The 17,037-nt window shown below is 44.9% G+C and overlaps 1 protein-coding gene across 2 annotated transcripts; it reads left to right on the top strand.

Annotated features, from left to right (window-relative positions):
* The first annotated feature begins 718 nt into the window (after window positions 1–718).
* Window positions 719–9,685, top strand: LOC115163447 (suppressor of cytokine signaling 5). Of its 2 annotated transcripts, XM_029715319.1 has the most exons (3): window positions 719–845; window positions 1,048–1,079; window positions 5,504–9,685. In XM_029715319.1, exon 3 carries the CDS (start codon window positions 5,672–5,674, stop codon window positions 7,325–7,327), a length of 1,656 nt encoding a protein of 551 aa, XP_029571179.1. In that variant the 5' UTR covers window positions 719–845; window positions 1,048–1,079; window positions 5,504–5,671; the 3' UTR covers window positions 7,328–9,685. The 2 variants fall into 2 exon arrangements, with proteins under 2 accessions (XP_029571179.1, XP_029571178.1); XM_029715318.1 differs by lacking the exon at window positions 719–845 and having other exon boundaries at window positions 863–1,079.
* The last annotated feature ends 7,352 nt before the right edge of the window (window positions 9,686–17,037 follow it).

Below are 17,037 nucleotides of genomic sequence, written 5' to 3' on the forward strand. Positions count from 1 at the left end.
GCGCTTTGCTGCAGGAAGGACTGGTGCACTTCACAAAATAGATGGCATCATGAGGGAGGATAATTATGTAGATATATTGAAGCAACATCTTAAGACATCAGTCAGGAAGTTAAAGCTTGGTCGCAAATGGGTCTTCCAAATGGACAATGACCCCAAGCATACTTCCAAAGTTGTGGCAAAATGGCTTAAGGACAACAAAGTCAAGGTATTGGGGTGGCCATCACAAAGCCCTGACCTCAATCCTATAGAAAATTTGTGGGAAGAACTGAAAAAGCGTGTGCGAGCGAGGAGGCCTACAAACCTGACTCCGTTACACCAGCTCTGTCAGGAGGAATGGGCCAAAATTCACCCAACTTATTGTGGGAAGCTTGTGGAAGGCTACCCGAAACGTTTGACCCAAGTTAAACCATTTAAAGGCAATGCTACCAAATACTAATTGAGTGCATGTAAACTTCTGACCCACTGGGAATGTGATGAAAGAAATAAAAGCTGAAATAAGTCATTCTCTCTACTATTATTTTGACATTTCACATTCTTAAAATAAAGTGGTGATCCTAGCTGACCCAAAACAGGCAATTTTTACTAAGATTAAATGTCAGGAATTGTGAAAAACGGAGTTTAAATGTATTTGGCTAAGGTGTATGTAAACTTCTGACTTCAACTGTATTATATAAGAAACTTTGCAACAGTTACATACAGTCTTATCATAGGTCATTCTGATGTATCATACCGATGAGTATGGATTACAAGTGTGTATGTTTTGCATTTAATGGTGCCACCATTACATTCCATTCCAGTACACCACTACATGCCTAGTCAGTTAGTCAACAACATCAGGAGACTCAGTAAGTCAATATTTACAAACTACAATAGATGGACTGCCTGTACATTCATACATTTCGTCTGGATAATACACCTATCCATTTTTAATACGTTTGCTTTGAAATGTCGTATGTTATAGATTACATCGAGTTACTTAGATTTTTTTGTTGTTGATTTTTTACTTCCGGGTTGTGAACTTTTCCTTTTCCTGGTTTTATTCGCTAGCTTTTGGAGAGAGCAACAACGAAGTTTTTATGGTAAGTAAATTGATCTGATCAACATTATATCACATTTCCATTACAGTATAAGATTACGGTCAAATAAGGAGAGACTTCGCGAACATTCCTGTGTAATACTTTTGAGTGACAACCTTTTTTTCCCCTTGATGTTGCCTTCTGTGTTAGCTCAAATAGCAAACGTGCTTCCGTTATCATTAACCAGTTTAGTTCGTTTTTAGCACATTGTCAAAGGGTTTTTGTTATGTTTTTGTGTAAGGTTTAAGTAAGCTAACGCATCTTGCTAAAGAAAATAGTGATTCCTTAGATGTTTCAGAAGATGATAGGCTAATGCTACATAGCCATTTAACTAGCTAACGTTAACTGGCTAGCTAGAGGCACCGCTTCAATCGCATCCAGCTATAAAAGAACGCTTGCGTCATCTCCGTTATCAAGGAAGGAAGGAAGGAAGGAAGCGAGCGAGGGAGGGAAGGAAGGAAGGAAGGAAGGAAGGAAGGAAGGAAGGAAGGAAGGAAGGAAGGAAGGAAGGAAGGAAGGAAGGAAGGAAGGAATGGAGGATGGGAGGGAGGGAGGGAGTAAGTCAGTTAGTTAGTTAGTTAGTTAGTTAGTTATCTACTTGGGTTCTCAAGCATTTTTGAGCCGGAAACCCCATTTGTGATAGCAAATTCATCAGGAACCGCCACATAATCAGAACACAACTGGAGTGAGAAAAAATAGCATACTATGGGTTTTACTTTGACTTTGGCATTGCATGTTCGGACGAACCAAGTCTCGGCCCCTGGGAAGGAACTTTTTTAGCAGTTTTATTTATAAACATTAACACGTTTTCCATGCTTAAAGCACATTTTCTGCAATCCTACATATTTTGTCATAGAGCGGAGCGATTTTTTGTTGTTGCAGCTTTAAACCTCAAATCCAGAAATTCTACACATTTTGCCAGGAGGCAGTCTCATGGCAAAAGTTGCAGTTTTAAAGCTTGAATTACAATGAACATTTTATTGGTCACATACACATATTTAGCAGATGTTATTGCAGGTGTAGCGAAATGCTTCTGTTCCTAGCTCCAACAGTGGTGTATCTAACAATACACATAAATCTAAAAGTAAAATAATGGAATTAAGAAATATATAAATATTAGGATGAGCAATGTCAGAGTGACATTGACTAAAATACAGTATATACATATGAAATTAGTAAAACAGTATGTAAACATTATTAAAGTGATAAGTGATTCTATGTACATAGAGCAGCAGCCTCTAAGGTGAAGTGTTGAGTAATCGGGTGGCAGCTGGCTAGTGATGGCTATTTGACAGTCTGATGGCCTTGAGATAGAAGCTGTTTTTCAGTCTCTCGGTCCCTGCTTTGATGCACCTATATGGACCTCTCCTTTGGATGATAGCAGGGTGAACAGGCCGTGGCTCGGTGGTTGATGTCCTTGATGATCTTTGTGGCCTTCCTGTGACATTGGGTGCTGTAGGTGTCCTAGAGGGCAGGCAATGTGCCCCCGGGGATGCGTTGGGCAGACCGCACCACCCTCTGGAGAGCCCTGCGGTTGCAGGTGGTGCAGTTGCCGTACCAGGCAGTGATACAGCCCGACAGGATGCTCTCAATTGTGCATCTATAAAAGTTTGTGAGGGTCTTAGGAGCCAAGCTGAATTTCTTCAGCCTCCTAAGGTTGAAGAAGCACTATTGTGCCTTCTTTACTACACTGTCTGTGTGGGTGGACCATTTCAGATTGTCAGTGATGTGTACACAGAGGAACTTGAAGCATTTCACCTTCTCCACTGCGGTCTCGTCGATCTGGATAGGGGTGTGCTCCCTCTGCTGTCCACGATCAGCTCCTTCGTTTTGTTGAGGGAGAGATTATTTTCCTGGCACCACTCCGTCAGGGACCTTACCTCCTCCCTGTTGGCTGTCTCGTCATTGTTGATAATCGGGCTACTACTGTTGTCGTCTGCAAACTTGATCAGGATCAGCATAGTGGAGATGTTGTTTCCTACCTTCACCACCTGGGGGCAGCCCGTCAGGAAGTCCAGAACCCAGTTGCACAGGGCGGGGGTCAGACCCAGGGCCCAAGCTTAATGATTGAGCTTGGAGGGTACATTGGTGTTGAAGGCTGAGCTATAGTCAAAGAACAGCATTTTTACATAGGTATTCCTCTTGTCCAGATGGGATAGGGCAGTGTGCAGTACGATGGTGATTTCATCATCTGTGGCTCTATTGGGGTGCAAATTGCAGTGGGTCTAGGGTGTCAGGTAAAGTGGAGGTCAAATGATCCTTAGCTAGTCTCTCAAAGCACTTCATGATGACAGATGTGAGTGCTACAATGTGATAATCATTTAGTTCAGTTACCTTTGCTTTCTTGGGTACAGGAACAATGGTGGACATCTTAAAGCAAGTGGGGACAGCAGACTGCGATAGGGAGAGATTGAATATGTCCGTAAACACTCCACCCAGCTGGTCTGCGCATGCTCTGAGGACGTGGCTAGGGATGCCGTCTGGGCCGGGAGCCTTGCAAGGGTTAACGCTTAAATGTTTTACTCACGTCGGCCACGGAGAACGAGAGCCCACAGTCCTTGAGAGTGGGTCGCGTTGGTGGCACTGTGTTATCCTCAATGCGGGTGTGATTGCCTTACAGAGGGAATAACCACACTGTTTGTATTCAACCATATTCCCAGCACCTTGCCGTGGTTAAATGCAGCGGTTCGCATTTGCGCGAATGCTGCCATCTATCCACGGTTTTTGGTTTGGGTAGGTTTTAATAGTCACAGTGGGAACAACGTTCCCTATACACTTCCTGATGAACTCAGTGTCCGTGTATACGTCAATGTTATTCTCAGAGGCAACCCAGAACATATCCCAGTCCGCGGTTGCATGACGTCGGTGTCCTCAGCGTGGCTGGTTTTCCCTTTGTAATCCGTGATTGTCTGTAGACCCTACCACATATGTCTCATGTCTAAGCCGTTGAAATGCGACTCCACTTTGTCTCTGTACTGACATTTTGCCAGTTTGATTGCCTTACAGAGGGAATAACCACACTGTTTGTATTCAACCTTATTCCCAGTCACCTTGCTGTGGTTAAATGCGGCAGTTCGCATTTGCGCGAATGCTGCCATCTATCCACGGTTTTTGGTTTGGGTAGGTTTTAATAGTCACAGTGGGAATAACATCCCATATACACTTCCTGATGAACTCAGTGTCAATGTAATTCTCAGAGGCAACCCGGAACATATCCCAGCCGCGTGATCAAAACAATATTGAAGCGTGGATTTCGATTGGTCAGACGAGCATTGATAGACCTTAGCACGGGTACTTCCTGTTGGAGTTTCTGCCTTTAGGAAGGGAGGAGCAGAATGGAGTCCTGATCTGATTTGCCGACGGGAGGGCGGGGGAGGGCCTTGTAGCCATCCCGGAAGGTAGAGTAACAATGGTCTAGAGTTTTTGAAGCGCGATTTCTGCGGACAATGTGTTGATAGGACTTCAGTAGCGTTTTCCTTCAATTTGATTTGTTAAAATCCCCAGCTACAATAAATGCGGCCTCAGGATTTGTGGTTTCTTGTTAGCACAAAGTCCAGTGTAGTTCCTTGAATGCCGTCACGGTATTGGCTTGAGGGGGAATATACACGGCTGTGGCTATAACCGAAGAGAATTCTCTTGGGACAGTCGGCATTTGAGTGTGAGGTATTCTAGTGCGTTTATGTTCAAAAACATTTTTCTAAAACATTTTAAGGGGAATACAAGAAGTGTTGAAAAATGTATAAATGGTGTTGTACTGTGGATACCAATATCCCTGTGAGCCTTCCAGGCCCATGTTGCCCAACGTTAAGAACATAAATTGTAGATTAAAGGAGCTAAATGTAAACATTTTGCATTGTAATTCCAGGAAATGACCTTATACTATATCTACAGTAATAGTGGAATGAAATTACAAAGCAAAAAATATCACACCCTCTCAACTTATTCCACTGATCCTTGGCCAAATGTATTTAATCTGTGAGTAATATTCATTTCAGATCTGGTCCCGGACCCCACTTTGAGAACCCCTGATCTACTAGATGGGTTATTGACAATGAATATAGTTTATTGACTGTACCAATCGATAGTCTTTGCTGTCAGGGTGCAGCAAAAATACTTTTTCAATGTTTGAAAAAAGTTGACATCATGTTTTGTTAATTTAAAGACATTTTATGAATTTTATCCTAGTTTAAAAAAAAATGACATCCCCTCATTCTTGTAGAAATCAGTTGACAAGCCTAGTGTGATCAAAAAATGGTGTTGTATAACATTGTCTTATGGTTTATTATCCTCTATATAATGTATTGTTTTCTGGCATGCTTCAAAACAATCTTGCTTATAGGCCTTAGTTATATTTAATGTATATATGATCGTTTGCCCCTAATTGCTGCAGCTAAGAGAAACTCTGTTTTTTATTTTTTATCTTGTAGCCCCAAGTGACTGTGTCAGTGATTCATGGGACATGCTATTGACAGCCTTTGGGAAGATTCTGAATGGGAGGGCTTGCTGCTGAGAACTGACTACAGCCACAAATCACCTTTTCCCTGCAGCTGACCCCGACTGCAACTACCATTATTCCAGCCCATAATTAACCTGTCATGTCTGAACCGAAGGAGTCGGGTGATCGTGGGAAAGACAGGGAGCGGGGCGCCCGTCCCAAGGTGAGACACAGCCGGTCTGAGGAGAGAAGAGATGCCGGCGGGGGGCAAAAGGGAGGAAGAGGAAAAAAGAAAGGCCAGACGTCCCATGAGCAAGCTGGGGAGCGGCCTGTCAGCGATGGGTTTGAGTATGGGGACCTACTGACTGGTCTGGAGCCCAGGGACCGCTGCTCCTCCTCACCCCTGAAGGAGGGTAGGAGATGGCAGGGCCTGGAGGGGGTCACTTCACTCAGCCAGGACAGGGGGACAGCCAGGCTGGCACAGGGGACAGCTGAGCCATCAACCAGTGAGGCTGAGGGCAGGGGGGCAGGTGGCAGTCGCACACTCCGCCAAAAGATCCAGGATGCAATGGGGCAGTGTTTCCCCATAAAGACCAACACTCCATCGTCGTCCAGTTCCACTCAGCAGGTCTTTATGCCACAAGCTGCTGCTGCCGGGGCTGGGTCCTCCTCGCGCCGCAAGATCCACCTTACTGAACTCATGCTGGACGACTGTCCCTTCGCTGCAGGCACCGAGCTGGCTCAGAAGTGGTACCTCATCAAGCAGCACACAGCCCCCATCTCCACACCTCCCGTAGTGGACACCTTGGTGGTCAGCACTAGTGCCTCTGCCTCAAACATGGCCGCCGTGGTGGAGGATGTGGATGACCGGTTGCGAGAGCGCAGGCGCATCAGCATCGAGCAAGGCGTGGAGCCGCCGCCCAACGCAGAGATCCACACGTTTGAGGTGACGGCCCAGATCAACCCTCTGTACAAGCTGGGGCCCAAACTGGCCCATGGTATGAATGAGCTGGCAGGGGACGACAGGGCTACCATTCACCAGCAACAGCAGCTGCTTCTCCAGAGGCAACAGCAGCACCAGCTCCTGCTGCAGAGCTGTCTGGACACTCTGGATGAGGTGGTGGCCGTGGCCTCCTCCTCTTCTGCCTCAGCATCTGCCTCGGTCCCTGTCTGTGAGGCTACTTCTGTGCCTGACCCCATGGTTGACCCTGAGGTCACAGCCAGCCTCCAGCCAACCGAAATTGTTGTGCCCCAGGCTGAGGGTCCCCCTACTCAGGACGGCTATCGCATCCACACCCAGATCGACTACATCCACTGTCTGGTGCCTGACCTGCTGCAGATCACTAACCTACCCTGCTACTGGGGTGTGATGGACCGCTATGAGGCCGAGACTCTGCTGGAGGGCAAGCCAGAGGGCACCTTCCTCCTCCGCGACTCAGCTCAGGAAGACTACCTCTTCTCCGTCAGCTTCCGCCGCTACGGCCGCTCGCTGCACGCCCGCATCGAGCAGTGGAACCACAACTTCAGCTTCGACGTGCACGACCCCAGTGTTTTCCATGCGCCCACCGTCACGGGGCTGCTGGAGCACTACAAGGACCCCAACTCCTGCATGTTCTTCGAGCCTCTGCTGTCCAACCCCATCCACCGCACCCTGCCCTTCACTCTGCAGCACGTGTGCAGGGCGGTGATCAGCAGCCGCACAACCTACGACGGCATCAACGTGCTGCCCATCCCCAACACCCTGAAGAAACACCTGAAGGAGTACCATTACAAGCAGAGGGTGAGGGTACGGAGGATGGACACCTGGTGGGAATAACAAAGACCTTCTGGTGGAAGTGAACCACAACTAGGTTACTAACTTAACACTATGGAGGCGGGCCTCGCTCAGTGGACAACCAGTTGACTCACTCCATTTCCTTCCATTTGTCTTTATTAACATATACCTACCTACTGCATTCACTGTATACCTAGCTATCTGTTTTATCTATTTATTATTTACGGTATAAGACCAATGTCTTAAACTCTGTGGATACTATGTTAATTCAATTCTGATGCACATTCACACATTTTTCTCTGCTCACAATAAACTTCGGATTCATCGTAATGATACACCATGTGTGTAGAGATGTATCAATTCTTTGGGTTGAAGTGAACAGAGTCAAGGCTGGTTTGGTGGAAGTCTTATGGAACACGTACAGGTTTAATAATGGGTCAATGAATTACCATTGCCAAATGTAGGCTACTGGAGACAAACAGATGTGACTTCTAGTAGATAATGTGGATGGCAACCTGCTGGCAAGCTGCTGAGGACCTAGCTGGTGGTATAAACCATTTGCAAATTCATTTTTTATATATTTTGTGTCATTCCTTTGAAGGCGAAAGAAAGGTACTTGAAAGGGAATTTTTGACTCGTCCTAATTACTTGAATAATCCAATACTTTCCTGTATTGCCTATAGTTTTCAGAGGTAACTAAAACTATGGGGTGTAAGGCAGGTAAATGTCTCAAGCTTCTATCCATGTAAGATGTTACCGTTGTGTTACTTCCTATCAAATTAGAGAACCCTGAAGCCATTGCTGAATGCCTAACACAAAATGAATCCAATTGCATGCGAATTGAAGCCGTTTGTCAGTGTTAGAGCAAACAGACAGTGAGTGACGATAATAGAGCTGTTTTTTATGGTGCTGAGAACAGAACATGAAGCGGCACCTGCTGAGAAGAGCTCTATCTCTGTCTAGCTTTGGTCTATTGATCTTCTCAGCCTACCACTGAGCCTGTGTTGGAATCAGAGTAATGATGATGGAAGCACATTTAGGCTACCCTTACGTTTTGATTATTGAGTCATTGTGCTTTGTGCTTCGAGGCTATTGCTTTAGCCTGGTCCAATATACACATTCCAGCATGATGGTGATTTTAGGAAGGCCTCCATTTTGTATTTCGAAGTGATCTCAATATCATGTTTCAGTACTGGCTATATCAAAGGGAGCAGTGTATTATCAATGAGCTTTAAAAAAAAATAAAACTCCCTTTTTAGTACCTTGTCCTCATGACCTGACCTGAAAACCTTGCCAAGCTGTTGTTGAATTTATGCCATCTCTCTGTCGATGATGTTTAAGCCTGAAAGGCTGATGAAATGATACAGTTAGTTATTTGTACATTTACACATCCCTTCTGCTGGGACTAAAAGCAGATCTGGAAGAATTCAATAAAGCAGACCTCTAACGTGACAGACAGGAAATTGTATTTGCATATATAAATAGAAACTATCCCTTTAGTAAATTAAATAAACACATTTATGTATTTTTTTAACCTTTATTTAACTAGGCAAGTTAAAGCAATGAATGCCCTCGTAAATGTTCCCAAACAAGACATAGAGGACAAAAAACATTTAATGCAAGGACTTTCATTTGACGTTTTTTTTGGGGACCCATTCATGGATTAATTGCATAATTTACCTATGCAGTGAAGTGATTGACCACTTTGTGTGAACACAATTTGGTATTAATGGAAACACACAAAGAGAGGCCTCTGTGCTAATTGATGTGTGCAGTGTGCAATAATTACAGTGGACAGCCGTCCTGATATTAATGAGTGAGCATGGAGAATGCACTTCTGTCAGCAGCCATCTTAGGTATCATCACTGGTATGTCTTCAGATGGATGCTTTGATTTAATCTAGAGCATTTATTTTATTATGCTACTGTTTGTATTTAACATTTTATCACTAAGGAGGATGTCACCATACTTTATGAAAAGTTCCATGTCAGCACTCAAAATGCACAGTGTTAGGGAGCCATCCCACTGGGCACAGACTTCATTTCAATGACTAGTTTTGATTTATATTTGGTTGTTGTCAACTAACGTGAAAACCACCAAAAATATAATGTAATTGGATTTAGGTTAAAAGTTGGGTTAAAAAAAGACAAAATTCCCTTATGTTTATGGCTTTTTTCAAATCCAGTCAGTTTTCCACATTGATTCAACATCATCACATAGAATTTTTTTGTTGACATGACGTGGAAACAATGTTGATTCAACCAGTTTTTGCTCAGTGGGATGGCCTTGTATATTTCCATAAGACTAATGTTAAAATGTTTTCTATGTTGGAGGACACATTTAACCTAGAAAACCATTCTTGGGCACATATAACTATTAAAGTGTAGTGTTGGAAAGTAACAATGGAAGTGCTCATCTTGACATAATGGTGTCTACAACGTGTATGCCTGGCTAGAGATTCCTCCAGCTTCATATGCATACAGTAAACTCATTCAACATTCAACTTTAGAGTTTTTTTTCTTGAGTACTCTCTCTGTAGCTCTCCTCTTTAGAGTTGATCGACGTTGGCTATAGGGGGCTGCAGGGTTGGGCATTGCCCACCCAAAATGTCATGTTGCCCACCCAATGGATTATGCCTGAGTTAATGTTAAACATATACAATTGCAGTAAGCAAGCTTTGAAACAGCCAAAACATTTGTGACTGCCCACTAAGGCATAATCTTAGAACTTGCCCTGGAGTTGATCTCCAAGTCCTGTATGTCTTACTACCTTTGCCCTTCCTCTGACTTGTTACATTTTCCACCAACTGTTTTTATGATGTGTGATTGATATAATCAGTTTCCACAGTGGGAACTACAGTATCACATCACGCTATTAGGGAGGGATGATTGCTCACTGTGCTGCTGTGAAGAAGAGCATTGCTTTCCATTGGGATAACTATCTTGTTTGGCTGAGTACCAACTATGTTTTTGCATAGTACATTTTCTATTCAGATATCTGTCCAAACAACCTTAATTGGATTTAGAGTGCTGAACAAAGAGTGCTGTTCTGGTTGATTAGGTTTAGATGTTGTTGTGGGAAACTGGGAATACTTTCATTGAGTTTCCCAGAATCAGCAATCCTCTCAGACATGGTAACAATTGCCTTTGTACCCAAAATACACTGAAGTGGACACATCAATGGTTTCAAATGAGTGAGGAAAGTAACACTTTTTGCTTTATGACCGGGTCTAAAATTAGTCACCATACTATGTTCAGCTTCAGTCTAATTAGAATCATCCCATCTGCCAAAGTGTTTATTAGATACCTCAATCAACTCCTACGATTGCAATCTCTCATGTTGTTCTAAACATCACACTCAGTACAACCCACAGAGCAGAGGAGCAGTGGTAACGCTGCTGTATCGTCAGGAATGCAGTAGGTGGCTCTAAAGAGCTTCAGCAGACTGTGTGTGTATGCGCAGTAGATGGGAGGGGGATTGGGGGTGGGGTGCTGTGGAGGGAGTGTGACTGCTGCCAGCGCCCTGGCTCTCATCATGCAGGTATTACAGGCGTCGGGGGAGAAGGAGGACTTCACTGCGCCTGGATCAACGTGCCCAGAAGGACACGAGGCACAGCAAGGCCCAAAGTTGATTGGCCACACATACTTAGTCTGTTTGGGTCTTTCCCGTCTTCCTTTGAGGGAGAATATTTTCCCTCTCAGCCTAATCTGTAGATTAAGAAATCAGGGGGGTGGAGAACATGCTTGGAGTGTTCACAACACCTGAAGACAATATGTTCCCAAATAATATGTGGTTTAGAATCATAAAAAACAGTGAAATGGCTCATTGTTGGGGAATGAGTCTCTCAGGGGTGGTAATGTTGTCTGTGTCTGTATGTATTGGGTCCTGAGCAGGAATATAATCATGAGAATCATCCACTCTGTATCTAGGACATGAATTCAGAGGAGGGTGTATCCAACTGATTCCAGATTCATGCCGGATGGATAAGGCTTGACGAGAGATTCCTCTTGTCCACCCAGGGAGTAGGAATACATTTCACAGAGCAAGCAGGAGTTGTGCTGGCAGAGGAAACTCTGCAGCTGACAAGTTCTTTCACTCTTACAAAATTAATGCCACAGGAGGCCGGTGGCACCTGAATTGGGGAGAATGGGCTCATAGTAATGGCTGGAATGGAATAAAAAAATAATGTCATTTTTTATTTATTTCACCTTTATTTAACCAGGTAGGCTAGTTGAGAACAAGTTCTCATTTGCGACCTGGCCAAGATAAAGCATAGCAATTCGACACAGGGTTACACATGGCATAAACAAAACATACAGTCAATAATACAGTAGAACAAAAGAAAACAAAAAGTCTATATACAGTGAGTGCAAATGAGGTAAGTTATGGCAATAAATAGGCCATGGTGGCGAAGTAATTACAATATATCAATTAAACACTGGAATGGTAGATGTGCAGAAGATGAATGTGCAAGTAGAGATACTGGGGTGCAAAGGAGCAAAATAAATAAATAAATACAGTATGGGGATGAGGTAGGTAGATAGATGGGCTGTTTATAGATGGGCTATGTACGGGTGCAGTGATCTGTGAGCTGCTCTGACAGCTGGTGCTTAAAGCTAGTGAGGGAGATATGAGTCTCCAGCTTCAGAGATTTTTGCAGTTCGTTCCAGCCATTGGCAGCAGAGAACTGGAAGGAAAGACGACCAAAGGAGGAATTGGCTTTGGGGGTGACCAGAGAGATATACCTGCTGGAGCGCGTGCTACGAGTGGGTGCTGCTATGGTGCCCAGTGAGCTGAGATAAGGCGGGGCTTTACCCAACAGAGACTTGTTGATAACCTGTAGCCAGTGGGTTTGGCGACGAGTATGAAGCGAGGGCCAATCGGCAGACTCAATAGCCTTGGTTTTTCTAATGACTGCCTCGCCTGGTTCACCAACTACTTTGCAGACAGAGTTCAGTGTGTCAAATCGGAGGGCATGTTGTCCGGACCTCTGGCAGTCTCTATGGGGTTACCACAGGGTTCAATTCTCGGGCCAACTCTTTTCTCTGTATATATCAATGATGTCGCTCTTGCTGCGGACGATTCCCTGATCCACCTCTACGCAGACGACACCATTCAGTATACTTCTGGCCCTTCCTTGGACACTGTGCTAACAAACCTCCAGACGAGCTTCAATGCCATACAACACTCCTTCCATAGCCTCCAACTGCTCTTAAATGCTAATAAAACCAAATGCATGCTATTCAACCATTCGCTGCCCACACCTGCCTGCCCGACTAGCATCACCACCCTGGATGGTTCCGACCTAGAATATATGGACAACTATAAATACCTAGTTGTCTGGCTAGACTGTAAACTCTCCTTCCAGACTCATATTAAACATCTCCAATCCAAAATCAAATCTAGAATCGGCTTTCTATTTCGCAACAAAGCCTCCTTCACTCACTCGCCGCCAAACTTACCCTAGTAAAACTGACTATCCTACCGATCCTCGACTTCGGCGATGTCATCTACAAAATAGCTTCCATTACTCTACTCAGCAAACTGGATGCAATCTATCACAGTGCCATCTGTTTTGTTACCAAATCACCTTATACCACCCACCACTGTGACCTGTATGCTCTAGTCGGCTGGCCCTCGCTTCATATTCGTCGCCAGACCCACTGGCTCCAGGTCATCTATAAGTCTATGCTAGGTAAAGCTCCGCCTTATCTCAGTTCACTGGTCACGATAACAACACCCACCCATAGCACACGTTCCAGCAGGTATAGCTCATTTGGCCGCCTTTCCTTCCAGTTCTCTGCTGCCAGTGACTGGAACGAATTGCAAAAATCGCTGAAGATGGAGACTTTTATTTCCCTTGCCAACTTTAAACATCAGCTACCTGAGCTGCTAACCGATCGCTGCAGCTGTACATAGTCCATCTGTAAATTGCACACCCAATCTACCTACCTCATCCCCATACTATTTTTATTTTATTTACTCTTCTGCTCTTTTGCACACCAGTATTTCTACTTGCACATCATCATATGCTCATTTATCACTCCAGTGTTAATCTGCTAAATTGTAATTATTCGCTCCTATGGCCTATTTATTGCCTACCTATTCATGCCTTTTGCACACACTGTTTATAGACTTTCTTTTTTCTACTGTGTCATTGACTTGTTTATTGTGTTATTGGCTGGTTTATTGTTTACTCCATGTGTAACTCTGTGTTGTTGTCTGTGTCACACTGCTTTGCTTTATCTTGGCCAGGTTGCAGTTGTAAATGAGAACTTGTTCTCAACTATGCTACCTATTTAAATAAAGGTGAAAAAAACAAACAACGAGAGCGTACAGGTCGTAATGGTGGGTAGTGTATGGGGCTTTGGTGACAAAACGGATGGCACTGTGATAGACTGCATCCAGTTTGTTGAGTAGAGTGTTGGAGGCTATTTTATAGATGACATCACTGAAGTCGAGGATCGGTAGGATGGTCAGTTTTACGAGGGTATGTTTGGCAGCATGAGTGAAGGATGCTTTGTTGCGATATTAGGAAGCCGATTCTAGATTTAATTTTGGATTGGAGATGCTTAATGTGAGTCTTAAAGGAGAGTTTACAGTCTAACCAGACACCCAGGTATTTGTAGTTGTCCACGTATTCTAAGTCAGAGCCGTCCAGAGTAGTGATGCTGGATGGGCGAGCAGGTGCGGGCAGTGATCGATTGGATAGCATGCATTTAGTTTTACTTGCGTTTAAGAGCAGTTGCAGGCCACGAAGGAGAGTTGTATGGCATTGAAGCTCGTCTGGAGGTTAGTGAACACAGTGTCCAAAGAGGGGCCAGAAGTATACAGAATGGTGTCGTCTGCGTAGAGGTGGATCAGAGAATCACCAGCAGCAAGAGTAACATCATTGATGTATACAGAGAAGAGAGTCGGCCCGAGAATTGAACCCTGTGGCACACCCATAGAGACTGCCAGAGGTCCGGACAACAGGCCCTCCGATTTGACACGCTGAACTCTATCAGAGAAGTAGTTGGTAAACCAGGCGATGCAATCATTTGAGAAACCAAGGCTGTCGAGTCTGCCAATAAGAATGTGGTGATTGACAGAGTCGAAAGCTTTGGCCAGGTCGATGAATACGGCTGCACAGTAATGTCTCTTATCGATGGTGTTTATGATGTTGTTTAGGACCTTGAACTTGGCTGAGGTGCACCCATGACCAGCTCTGAAAATAGATTGCATAGCGGAGAAGGTACGGTGGGATTCGAAATAGTCAGTAATCTGTTTGTTAACTTGGCTTTTGAAGACCTTAGAAAGACAGGGTAGGATATATATAGGTCTGTAGCAGTTTGGGTCAAGAGTGTCACCCCCTTTGAAGAGGGGGATGACCGCGGCAGCTTTCCAATCTTTGGGAATCTCAGACGAAACGAAAGAGAGGTTGAACAGGCTAGTAATAGGGGTTGCAACGATTTCGGCAGATACTTTTAGAACGAGAGGGTCCAGATTGTCTAGCCCGGCTAATTTGTATGGGTCCAGATTTTGCAGCTCTTTCAGAACATCAGCTATCTGGATTTGGGTGAAGGAGAAATGGTGGGGGCTTTGGCGGTTTGCTGTGGAGGGTGCCGGGCAGTTGACCGGGGTAGGGGTAGCCAGGTGGAAAGTACGGCCATTCGTAGAGATATGCTTATTGAAATTCTCAATTATAGTGGATTTATCGGTGGTAACAGTGTTTCCTAGCCTCAGAGCAGTGGGCAGCTGGGAGGAGGTGCTCTTATTCTCCATGGACTTTACAGTGTCCCAGAACTTTTTTGAGTTAGTTCTACAGGATGCAAATTTCTGTTTGAAAAAGCTAGCCTTAGCTTTTCTAACTGCCTGTGTATATTTGTTCCTAACTTCCCTGAAAAGTTGCATATCACTGGGGCTATTCGATGCTAATGCAGAACACCACAGGATGTTTTTGTGCTGGTCAAGGGCAGACAGGTCTGGAGTGAACCAAGGACTATATCTATTCCTAGTTCTACATTTTTTGAGTGGGGCATGCTTATTTAATATGGTGAGGAAGGCACTTTTAAAGAATAGCCAGGCATCATCTACTGACGGGATGAGGTCAATGTCATTCCAGGATACCCCGGCCAGGTCGATTAGAAAGGCCTGCTCGCAGAAGTGTTTTAGGGAGCGTTTGACAGTGATGAGGGGTGGTCGTTTGGTCGCACACCCATTACAGATGCAGGCAATGAGGCAGTGATTGCTGAGATCTTGATTGAAAACAGCAGAGGTGTATTTGGAGGGCGAGGTAGTTAGAATGACATCTATGAGGTTGCCCCTGTTTACGGATTTAGGGTTGTACCTGGTAGGTTCATTGATAATTTGTGTGAGATTGAGGGCATGAAGCTTAGATTGTAGAATGGCCGGGGTGTTAAGCATGTCCCAGTTTAGGTCACCTAGTAGCACGAGCTCAGAAGATAGATGGGGGGCAATCAATTCACATATGGTATCGAGGGCACAGCTGGGGGCAGAGGGAGGTCTATAGCAAGCGGCAACAGTGAGAGACTTGTTTCTGGAAAGGTGCATTTTTAGAAGTAGAAGCTCGAATTGTTTGGGTACAGACTTGGATAGTAATACAGAACTCTGCAGGCTATCTTTGCAGTGGATTGCAACACCGCTCCCTTCGGCAGTTCTATCTTGGCGGAAAATGTTATAGTTAGCGATGGAGATTTCAGGGTTTTTGGTGGTTTTCCTAAGCCAGGATTCAGACACGGCTAAGACATCCGGGTTGGCAGAGTGTGCTAAAGCAGTGAGTAAAACAAACTTAGGGAGTAGGCTTCTAATGTTAACATGCATGAAACCAAGGATTTTACGGTTACAGAAGTCAACAAATGAGAGCACCTGGGGAGTGGGAGTGGAGCTAGGCACTGCAAGACCTGGATTAACCTCCACATCACCAGAGGAACAGAGGAGAAGTAGGATAAGGGTACAGCTAAAGGCTATACGAACTGGCCGTCTAGCACGTTCGGAACAGAGAGTAAAAGGAGCAGGTTTCTGGGCACGATAGCATAGATTCAAGGCATAGTGAACAGACAAAGGTAAGGTAGGATGTGAGTACATTGGATGTAAACCTAGGCATTGAGTAATGATGAGAGAGATATAGTCTCTAGAGACGTTTAAACCAGGTGATGTCATCGCATATGTAGGAGGTGGAACAAAATGGTTGGTTAAGGCATATTGAGCAGGGCTTGAGGCTCTACAGTGAAATAAGACAGTAATCACCAACCAGGACAGTAATGGACGAGGCATATTGATATTAGAGAGAGAGGCATGCGTAGCCAAGTGAACATATGTGTCCAGTGAGTGATTGGGCTGACTGGGGACACGGTGATTCAGACAGTTAGCAGGCCGATGCTAACAAGCTAACAGTTAGTAGGCCGGGGCTAAACAAGCTAGCAGTTAGCAGACCAGGGCTGGCAAGCTAGCAGTTAGCAGACCGGGGCTGGCAAGCTAGCAGTTAGCAGACCGGGGCAAGCAAGATAGCAGTTAGCAGACCAGGGCTGGCAAGTTAGCCTTTTCCGGGACGTTGCGATAGGGGTAAGTCTGTTTTTGCCGCTTCGTGCGGTGACGTTGATAGACCAGTCGTGGAATTAGTAGGGTTCCAAGTAGCTCTAGGTAGCTAGTAGGCCGCGGTTAGCAGAATGGGCCTTCAGCGGACGTCGCGCCTGAGGGGCCTGTTGGAATCCTCGGGCAGATTATGTCGGTATTCCAGTCGTAGAGGATCG

This window comes from Salmo trutta, chromosome 26, assembly GCF_901001165.1.
Source record: "Salmo trutta chromosome 26, fSalTru1.1, whole genome shotgun sequence".
In the NCBI taxonomy this organism is placed as follows: domain Eukaryota; kingdom Metazoa; phylum Chordata; class Actinopteri; order Salmoniformes; family Salmonidae; genus Salmo; species Salmo trutta.

Coding starts and splice junctions, on each gene's coding strand:
- LOC115163447 (XM_029715319.1), top strand. CDS start 5,672: ATGTCTGAACCGAAGGAGTCGGGTGATCGTGGGAAAGACAGGGAGCGG.